This window comes from Vicugna pacos, chromosome 7 (assembly GCF_048564905.1).
Source record: "Vicugna pacos chromosome 7, VicPac4, whole genome shotgun sequence".
NCBI lineage: Eukaryota > Metazoa > Chordata > Mammalia > Artiodactyla > Camelidae > Vicugna > Vicugna pacos.
This window is the reverse complement of record NC_132993.1, coordinates 71,696,721-71,707,906: the sequence shown is the minus strand read 5'-3', so window position 1 is coordinate 71,707,906 and position 11,186 is coordinate 71,696,721. Positions and strand designations below refer to the sequence as shown.

General features: G+C 36.4%; 1 protein-coding gene across 2 annotated transcripts in view; it reads right to left on the bottom strand.

Annotated features, from left to right (window-relative positions):
- Positions 1–7,964: 7,964 nt before the first annotated feature.
- The window catches only part of SEMA3C (semaphorin 3C), a 153,114-nt gene continuing 149,892 nt past the window's right edge, over positions 7,965–11,186 (bottom strand). For both annotated transcript variants that reach the window (XM_006211745.4, XM_072965127.1), the window contains exon 18: positions 7,965–10,772. In XM_006211745.4, coding sequence (XP_006211807.1) covers positions 10,359–10,772 — 414 coding nt within the window. In that variant the 3' untranslated portion in view covers positions 7,965–10,358. The remainder of the gene's footprint in view (positions 10,773–11,186) is intronic.

Below are 11,186 nucleotides of genomic sequence, written 5' to 3'. Positions count from 1 at the left end.
AGAAAAGGAGAAAGAAATTGTCTCCTCTCTTCCTCTAAAATCTACCTTCCTCTTCTCAACTATGACTTACAGTAAAACAGAGCCTTACCTCTCAACGTGTGGTCTGCAGGCCAGCAGCTCGGGCACCTCCTAGGAGCTCAATGGAAATGCAGACCTTCCAGATCAATCCCAGACCTGCTGAATGCACAAGCTACCTCTTAACGAGGTTCAGGTAATTCACATACACATTAAAGTTTGAGAAGCACTGGAATTGAGGAGATAGAGGCATGGGAGTGGTCGGGGAAAGAAGGGGCTTGGAGAAGGGTAAGATGAAGTTGGGTGAGGCCACCAGCAAATCCACTCAGTCATCAGGCCATAGTACACCAGCTCAATAGGCATGACAGAGGACAGACTTGGGCTTTTTAATGACATTTTTTTTTTGGATGACTTTTCTATCCCCAACACCTGTGGTCCGTTGTTCCCCTCCTAGCACCTGTTAAAAAAAAAAAGACAGTGATGCTGACAAGATAATTCTCAACTGCTGCTGAGAAAATTGGAGAAGTTGTCACTGTGACCCTGAGGGTTAAGCTCTTCTTTTTTTCCCCAAGTAGAAAACATGGATGAAGGAAAGCATATTATTTCATTCTGGCCTAATGTTTTATACTCTGGCCATGTGTAACAGAGCAAAGCCAAATGAGACTGACTGAAAAAAGCTGGTCTAGTTCGAAAGCACAATTGAACAGCAGCCAGGCAATACACTGGAATCCCAGAAACTCAAGCTCTTACTTATTTGATGCTGACAGCCAGAAAGAATCATTTTCTGGTCTCGCGTGCACTCTTTGGCACTATATAACCATGTCTCTAGGTCACTTCTGTATATGGAAAAAGCAATGCATTGAGAAATAGAAGACCTGGCTTAGTAACACAATGTGTGACCTCTTTATGAGTCTCAGTTTTATCATCTGTGAAATGGTTGTGTGTGACAGATCTTGGGACCACCCTGGTTTGAAGATAAGAAACAAAATAATGCATATAAGTGAAACTAGCTGGCAATAGCGAGCATTCCATTGATGTTAGCTACATTGTCATTAGTAGCAGTAGTAGCAGCAGTAGTATTTCTCTTTTACAAAATTCTAAATAAAGCACAAGGGAGGCAATATTCTAATCCATTCAACAATTATTCAATTAAGTCAGATCTAAACATCATGGACCTTCTTAGTTTTGACACATGTATGCGATAAAAACCTAGTCTCAGTGTGGCCACTGAGTTACTGAGAAAAGATTAGTGCTTACTATTCTTCCACTATTTTGACCTTATTGACCTTAGATTCCTTTGAGAAGCAGCCAGGGCATCCATCCAACAAGCAAGGTAAATGTTTGCCTCTCATTTCTCCCTTCTTAAATATATTCTTCTAAAACACAAAGAGAAAACCATATTTATTATTTTTATTTTATTCATTATTATTATTTATTTTAACTATTATTTACTCCATTTTCTTGCACACACATCTAACTTTATCTTTGCTCTTGCATAACTTCAACTCTCAAGAATCAATCACTGGGTTCCTTTTTGCATATCCGTTATGTTTCTCACCTCTAAACCTCCAAGAGTGTTCTTCTTCCTCCACGTTAATCTATGTGAATTCTATTCTCTATAGTCCATTCAGATATCCTTCTGCAGCACAGGACCTTCTCTGATGACTATGCTTAAGTCTCCACTCTTACTCCATGGGTGGCACAGGCCAAAAAGTAAAAGTGGCTTTCAATCCTAGGCCAGCAACTTGCTGACTGTGGAAGCTCTGAGCTTATTTTTCCCTCTATAAAATTCACATAAACGATGCCTACTGAATCAGTACTGCTGTGGGGATTAGATGAACTACTGAATAAATAGGACTTCTGTAGCTAATAGAACACTAATAAACAAAGTAGACATTTTAGTCACGGTCTCTTGTTGTCTTTGTAATAGAAATGATTTAATTGTTGTTGAAGTGTCACCTTTTATTAACAAGCATTTTACACTTTTCTTGGATTTCTCTTTTAGAATTGGGATGGGGTTATTCATTTCTCACATGGTATATTTTTAACGGTCTGATGATACATTTTAGTGGGTGTTCTAGTTACTGTAATGGAAAGTCTATGGATTTTCAAAACAGTAACTGTTTATGTTCTGAAAGCTGTATTACACTATATCAATCATATTGATTCCCTATTCATTAGATATTAGAGTTTAAAAGGATTTACTATATAAGATCAAAAAGTGAAGGCTCCATATTTATTAACCACCTATTATATGATCAGCAATGTCCTAGATTCTAGGAATAAAAAAGGATTGAAATAAAAAGCTCATACTACAGCTAGCAAGAGATAAAAATAAGAGATTAAATATTAATAAAGAAAGTGAATGCTATTACATGGATGGACAAGCCACGTGGAACAGCAAAGAGGGATAAACCAACCTGGGAAAATAGAAGAAAGCCTCACAGAGCTGTGATTTTTTTTTTCTAAATAAAGTGTTTCAAGGAAGCCTGCAAAAAAGTTTTCATGATTTCTCCTGACGAATTAAAAAGAAGAAAAACAAGTTCTAACAATCTCAGAACATGTTAAGAAGTTCCTTTACTGTTCTCTGGCTGCAAATATTTTTTTTCTTAATCCAACCTAGTGGTTTTGGTGGTGAGAGTGGTAGGGCTAGTGCAGGGTAATGCTCTTTAAGGAGAGGTAAAGAAATGAATCAGTCTCTTATTCCTTCTTTCCCTTCCTCAAATTCATCTTCTATAAATATTTTATCCACAAATATCCAAAGTTTCTGTTCCTGAGAAGGCATCTGGATTTACCTTCATTTTCAAAGCCTCAATGCCAGCTTCTGACAAAGCCATCTCAAAGGAGCTAGTCCAGAGACCATCTTTCTAGCAACACTTCGTTTCCCTTTGTACATGGCAGAGGAAAGCAGTCATCTAGGGTGGAGAGGTGTCTACTGTGAAAAGCTGTAATAGTTGCAGAATCATTGCTTCAATGCTGACCCCAGTGCCTCAATAAAAGATTTGAGTTCCTATAGAAACTGCACTGTATTTTCATCCTTCTGAAGAAGTAGCTTTTACCACACACTCCATTCTCTAACTGTCCTGATTCACTTAGGCAGCTTGTTTCTAAATACAGGATGCAACTGCATCACTTGTCCAGTAAATAAAACCAGGATTAAGTAACAGGGTTATTAAGGCAGCTGGTCTTTACAAATAGGTGGTCTCTTACTGTCGCATTGTATCTTCAGTAAAGTTATTTATTATGGACTCTCATCCCTAAAACCTGTTTGTATTCTCAGTTATTTACAGCCACTGGCCATGTGACACCAACTTTTCTCAAAGCATCCACAGAACATTGTCAATAATGGCTCTTGGATTTTCATCCTTGACTGTTTTAGTTCTCCGTGTTGAAACCTAAGCCACTTCCTCCTCTGGACACTACTGGGTGAATCAATCCCTTGTTCTGACAGTTTCTGCCTATTCTAGCTCCAGGACCACCACTGGGGCGCTCTACATCCTCCTCTTGACCTCTTCTGATGTCCCTTTTTCCCTCCTGGGGCACATCACCCCAACAGTTCTTCCCTAGCCTTAGAGGGTGAGTACTCTCTTACATCACCCGTTTCTTCTATTTCAAAAGAATATTCCAGGAGGGACTATTACCAGTTGTTTAAGCCTCTGCTGAGGGGAAGGCAATCCTTGAATCTACCAGAGTTAAGTGCTTTTTAAAAAAAATGTCTCTGACTCCTAGTTGGTCTCTTTGTTGGCATTCTTGCTCTCCAAAGTCCTCTGAAAATACAACCAGAAATATTTTGTACTGTGTGTCAGTCACTCATGTGACATCATTGCCTCCATGACATGATATTTGTATCTCTTAGATGCACACCTAAATGTCTCACCATGGTCATCAGGACGCTTGTTATCTGGTTTCCCCACCTTCTGGATACAGTCTCGTACTTGTCTCCTCTTCTTTCTTTTAGATCCAGCCACTCGGCTTTACCTTTCTTTTCCTCAAATCTGCCAGGAATGTTTTACCCAACAGCTTTTACTGACTTACCCCTCTGCCTGAAGGGCTCTTTTCCCCCGATCTTGGCATGAGTATTTTTACCTTTCTTTAATTTCCTTCATAACGCTTAGCCTAAATTTTACATAATTTGTCTGTTTGATTTTTCTTTTCTCTCCAGAAAGCAAACTTCACGGCAGCAGGGATGTTGCTTTGTTACCTGCTGTACCTCCAGTGCCTAGAACACTGCCAGGCACATAGTAAGTGCTCAATCAGTATTTGGTGAAAGAATTAATACACGGCTTTTTCGCAGCAAAGGTACTATGTGCCTAGCACATAGTTTACCTTCTTTACCAATATAAACTCAGACATGATTTACCATGCCTGGGGGGTTGCCAGGGGAGAGCTGACAGGAGGCTATAGAATGGGAATACCAAGGAGACTTATGATAAAGGTCAAGTACATGACACTGGAGGTGAGAGCTAACATCCAGGATGAGTAAGTCTAAGCTCCAGGGGAGCCAGCTTCTCCCAGTAACTCAAGGTTACCAGGCGAATGGAGAAGGAATTCAATTTGAGGAGCAAATGAGTCAAGAGCCTGCTCTTGATTTGGGAAAATAAAAATTTAGGGTCAAAACATAAAGATCCACAAGATGCATAACATGAAATGATCATCAGACTGTCTGCTGGCCAGTGGCAGGAGGAGAAACAATTTAAAATTTCTGACTGTTAAAAATAGAGCTTGCTCTTTATTGTTGAAAAATATGATGGTGGGTACCAAATTCTATGTTTTTATTCAATTGCTATTATTTTAGAAAGTAATATAACTTTTATCTAAAAATGTCAAAATTCATATCATATTGGAAATTATATCCTTTCAACTACTTAAACTTAGAATAAAAAATTTAGATGTTAATGTAGGAATATGTTTGGGGCTACAGAGCTTTTCAAAATTCTCTTAGTCGGAGTGCTTGAGTGCCAAAGGGTGAAATCTACTAGTCAAGCCCATTGGAAATATTTACTGAGTAATCCTCGATTGTCAGTGGCCACAGCAGCGAAGGGCAAATCGAGGGGTAAAGATGCTGAGTACATAGAGCTGTGAGTCCTGTATCTCCACCTCACTTGGTTTGTGTCTTGAGACACAAAATCTTGGAAGCTTGTACTACAAACTCTTGGAAGGACACAGAACAAACACACACTTCCCAGTGGTTTTAGGTGTGAGTGGCCCTCAGCTTATCTCCCAGAATGGTGCAAAAATAGCAGAAAAATTCCAATTTCTCTTAGTGTGTCTGGATGTAGTGGGAGGCTCACCTGCTCTGAAAGGACTTTGCATCAGCAGTAAGGGACAACTCAGAGGACACCTATGAACAATGGCAAAAATTAAACAGAAAAAATGTTGCTATCATGGATACCAGTATAGATGAGTGACATCAAATATCAGTGAAATATTTACATACAATCTGAGGTAAAAGAAGGACAAATGGTCAAATACTTGAAACGGTTTTGCTTTTCTCATGGAAAAACAATAGCATATACTTATTGAGCATTTACTATGTGTTAGACACTGTAAGAATTCTGTATGCATTAACTCATTTAATTCTCACAACTACTACATGTGAAGATATTATTATAATTCCAATTTTAGAGAAAGCAACAATTTATCTAGAGACATACTACCCCCAGGCTTTATCATTTTTAAGTGAAGTTGAAATTGAGATTCATTTTGAACTAATAAAAAAATTGAATATAGCTGGTTTGTGGATCTCTGTAAGCATAATCCATGGATACAACACACATACATCAGTGTATGTAAAAACATCACTGGGGATCCACTGAGTGCCCCAGGCAGATGTGGCTTGGATACCTCCTCAGTTTTTTTTTTGTTTGTTTCCCATGGTTGCTTTTCCTCTTCATAAGTCAAGCTAACTCTCAACATCAAACCACAGCTTTCAAGTGTGAGTTCACATCAACTCAAAAGATATTTTGAAGGTCCAAGTTCTGTTTAATGAGCCATGATGCAGCAGGGGAGGGAAGATGATTTTTAACCATCCCTTCTCTACCCCCGACTCACACAAGTAAAAGGAAAAAAGGTAAAACAAGAGGTTATAACTTCTTTTTCCGACATAGAATTATAGAATAACATTTTGAAAAGACCTAAGAGAGCAGGGAATTCCTTTCATCTCAATCATATGTGTATAGAAAAATATCCAGAGAAACAATAAGAATGACTTTGATTTTTATAATAATTCCATCATATACCCATTTGGCCATGCAGAAATCATTATGCTTTTCATCTCATAAAATGTTTGGATGACATTTTTAATATAACTAAATCAGAGGAACAAAACACTTAAGGAATAGAATTCACCCTGCTTTTGTACTTGGGGGTTGAGAGGTAACCTTATATAGAATAAACAGTTTTAATGTGTTTGTTATAATGTCATTCTTTACTAGCACTTTATGTAAGTAACACTCAAGCATGGCAACATAATAGCCCTGAGAAATACACAATCCAAACTGTGTGGAAAGTATTATTTTATGAGGTGAACAGACAAATACATTAGTCACTAGAGTGAAAGCGGTGTTTTCTTATCTTGGAGCTAGTTCTATGAATTCTCAATACCTGTGCACATTGAAAGTAACATTGTTATAAAACCGTAACAATTGAAATATATACCAGAGTCCCCTTAGGAAAAACAGTTCATTGACAGTGAAGTTCATGGAATGGCACACACACAGAATTTACTGCAACTGGTTTTGATTTTGCAGAGGGGCTTGAATTCCTGTACAAAGCTGGTTGGATAAGAGGATAAACTCTGAAGAAAAAAATAAAATCATTTTCCACAATAGTCTTCCATAGCTTTGTCACATTGCCTAAAATCCAAAGAAATTCTCAATGCTGCTGGTTAAGTAATCTTTTTACCTAGTTTGCTTACTTCCTTTCTAGACTGAAGTTTTCAGTGGGCTTCACTGTGCTGCGAAACAAAGCTGCGATGTTTCTCTTGACTTTAGCTAGAAAAAGATATAGGAAACCATTATTCTTTTCTCAAATTTTTTTTCACTTAAGTGGGGGCATAAAGCATCAGAAACGCATTCAAATTATAAGAAGTACATTTAAATTATTTTAAACTAAGGTTAAGTTGAAATACAAGCAATGGAGATACCAAGAAATAATGAAGCAAATAGGGAGTGGTGCAGAATCATCAGGTTGGAAGATTTGTTGAGATTACTTTTAATTTTTGTTGTTTCTTTCCCTGTGACTTCCTTCCCCTCATTGTTATAACCACTCATTTCCTTCGGTAATGTGTTATCCGATCCACTGACTGCAGGCTCCCCAGCCCAGACCATTGGCATTAAACCTGACAAAGCACACAACTAAAAGGCTCCTTCCTGTTCTAGCAATCTGTCATTTCCTAAATAAAGAAAATATTAAGACGTTTATTAAATACTTATTATATGCTATGTTCTGTCCTAACACTCTACCGGGATGCACTAGGGCAGAGAACTAAGGCAGAGAGAGATGTGATACCTTTCCCATGATAAGATAGTAAGCTTGGATTCAAATCCTGACAGTCTGGCTCCAAAGCCCAAGCATTTAGACTCTTTTTTTCTCCCTGTAGAAACACGGCAAATACAGACGGGAAAGGATGTGCGATGCCTCTTAAAGAGAAAACAAATATGAATGTGCTTGTTGTGTATAAAATGTCATGTAAATACACACAGAAACTGACAACATTGAATGCTTCTGGGGCAGGACTTGGGGAAAGGAGAGAGAGAGAGTGCTGCAATGACAGTTTTCCATGTATATCCTACTGGAAGTTTTGAATTTGGAAATATCCACATAGATTCCTTTCACACAAAAGACTAAATAAATAAAACTTAGGGGAAAAAACATTATGAGTCCACAGAGTCTATCATGTTAGTAAGCAACTAAAGACTCGACATTAAAAAGGAAAGTTAAAGACATCCTTGGGGAATTCAACATGTTTTATTTTGCCAGGCACATGATTTCTTCACTGTCCAGTTAAATATTACTGTGCTAACTACATTTTCTTACACAGGGTGAACATTCACTGTAATGACAGTTTCATCATGCTAAAATCTATACACAAACCTACTCTGAAAAAAAAAGTGCATTTCTAGGAAATTTTATGTACAATACAAATGAAAAACATATCAAGTCACTGAATTGTCAAACTACACAAAATAAAACCAACCAATCAACCACCAACATTCAGTGTATGTTAACAATATTTTTGAGAAAGTTTTCTTTACATTTGGCAGTTTTGTTCAAGAAGGATTTCTATAATTTTAAAAGGAAAATAATAAAAGTATATACAATCTAATAATGTTCAAAGTAGAAGGTATTAAATAGCACAAATAATGTTACAAAACTAAACATGCTTATTGTCTATCAGTTTGGGTTTACATGAAGCAAGGGGACCTGCATAGTTTACCCTATCCTCTGAGTCTAAAACAATTTTACTTGCAACTCTGTACATAGAATAGATTGGCCATAAACACAGAAGATGGTTTTGGCTTTATACACATTTTTGTTGGTCCATGTGGAGGAGAAATATTTGTATAACAAACTGTTTTAGAGACTGCTTTAGATTCTTACACATTTAGAACAATAGCTTTTACTTAATAGCGTTTTTTGAAAAAACATTATTTGTTGTGTGTGGTAACTGCTATTTTTGCCCCATTGAGCTCTCCTCTTTTAATATCGTAATTTACCTCCACTTAAATAATAAATCATATTCTTAGATTCGGATCAATGATTACATTCATTTTGACAATGATTTTAGTCCTTGAAGCTTTACACTTAGTGCTTAAAAAGGTAATACATCTACCTTGATGACCTTCTTTATGGGCTGTTAACTACAAATAAAACTTTTGTACTAGGTTTTAATTAGGCATATGATATAATTTCTGTTTGCCCCTGGAAATACAAAAATGTCTTTAAAAGTAAATAAGATGAAAAAGCAAAAGTTGTGTTTTTAAAAGAAATATATCATATTTCTCCCATCTAATTGTTATTTGGAGTAAAAAATTCTATATTAAGTTATTCTAATAGAATGATCCAAACATACAATTAGAAGATAGTTATTTTATTTGTCAAAAACTTACCACATTTGTATTTATATACCAGTGAACATAACGCACCAACATTCTTTTAAAAGAAAGTATGTCTATTTTTGTTCAGATCAGAATCATTTTCATTTCTCCACAAAATGAGCATCTCTCCAGCACACACAAAAGAGCATAAAATATAAATTGGTGACTTAAAATCAGTGTGATATCTGAGGCTGGTAAACAAGCAAGTAAACAAAAGTTAGTTAATCACTGAAATTAATTACTGAAGTTAAAAACTAGTCACTTTTTAATAAACCTCTGTTAAGAAAACTGCATTTTGTACTTTGTTTTTTCTTTTTTTCATTTTGATAGTTTTTAGCCCTCATATACAAGTTTGATATTTAAATTTTTTTCTTATATTGTTTAACTTGCCATACAGACTAGAAAATTAAAATAAACACATTAATTAATTAAACTGTGTAAGATTATATTCTCTGAGTCTAGAATAACTTAAATAACTTCCAAAAAAAAGAAAGTGCTTTTGTTTGGAAGATGATAATATAAGAATATAAACTTAAATGCTTCAGTGTTGTAATTCCAATCAAAGATATTAATGCTGAGGGTTCCTTTTATCTTCCTAAAACAAGGGAACAGAGATCAATGACAGATACCAGCAACTGACAATTTTTACAATCTTAAAAGTAACCAATAATATATTTCACTGGAAGCATATAAACGCCATGTTATCTTTTTATGAATCACTCATGTCTTATACAATTTTTAGATTCCCTCTTTTTTGTCTTTTTTCTATTCTACATTTCTTTTGACAGCTACTCTGTCACATGCATTTATACAACTTTTCCTATGTAAAAATTGTGAAGTTGTCATTTATTTTTATATACAAATAACTGATAATTAGAAATCTAAATCCTTAAAGCAAGGAAGGAAGATTACGGGTTATGGCCCTCGTTCAATTAAGGGATGTAAGAATCCTACTTTTAAAGTTGTCATATTGATTTTGAAGAAAAGGTAAATAAAGATATAAATAAAATCTAGGTTAAGTTAAATATTTATATGCACCATGAGGACCATGACATGTCTAGTGCTAGTCAGCATCATACACAAAAATCCATGCTCATTTCAGTTCATGTAACATTCACTTTAGGAGTTAGCAACCACCTTTCTCAGGAACTTCCCGTGAGTAAAGCACAAGATTCTCTGCTCAAAATTTGATCACTGAAGATGGACCATTTACCGTTGGAAGCATAAGCCCCATGGAAGAAAAGATTATGACTCTGGCAGCTGATTCCTCCTATTTCTACTTTTCCGGCTATTGATAAGAGCCTTTAGCTTGCCGTAGTCCCCTCTCATCTTTTGGGATTCTTCTCCCTGTTGATGTTGCTGCCGAGTGTCTTTGCAGTACTGATTAATCATCTGCATTTCTGAGTGGCTGAATGCTCCCATGATGTCCTTCGGGTGGAAGGGTAAAGCCCTCACAGAGCTTGCCCAGGTCCATGGAGACCATTTGTCTGTCACAACAGCCACCATTTCGGAATCTAAAACTTTAAAGTTGATCTTGGCTATGGTCTGCTTGAAGCTGTTTTCTGTTGCAATACAGTGATACAGTCCTTGGTCAGAATCCTGGACAGAGCGGATAAGGAGTCCTTGCGAAGTGGCTATGATTCGTTCGTTCAACTTGACCTAAAAGAGAGACATCAAAGTTCCGGAAACCCAACTCTGTATTTTCTAAAAAGAAATGATCAACAATACAGATATTGTTGACTTTCACAAATTTTGCAAAAGCACTGAGTACTAATTAGCTTCCTTCTTGGTGGACACAAATTTTTGGTAAGTCCCGTTGCCCTTTTTAGCACAGGAGATCTAGTCTCAAGGGCAGTGAATCTACTAAAGAGAAGATGAAGTTGCACACTGCCCAAAATGGCTTAAAGTGCATTCCCCTTTGGACAGAAGTAGTTTCTCCACATGTAAGTCCAGAGTTTGGTTGCTTTTGGAATGTAAATCACAGTCAACATATACAAATGAAATTCACAGATAGTTTAAAATATCTATTTCATCTTGTAGTTCTTGCCTTTTATTGTAACAAAATGATTTACT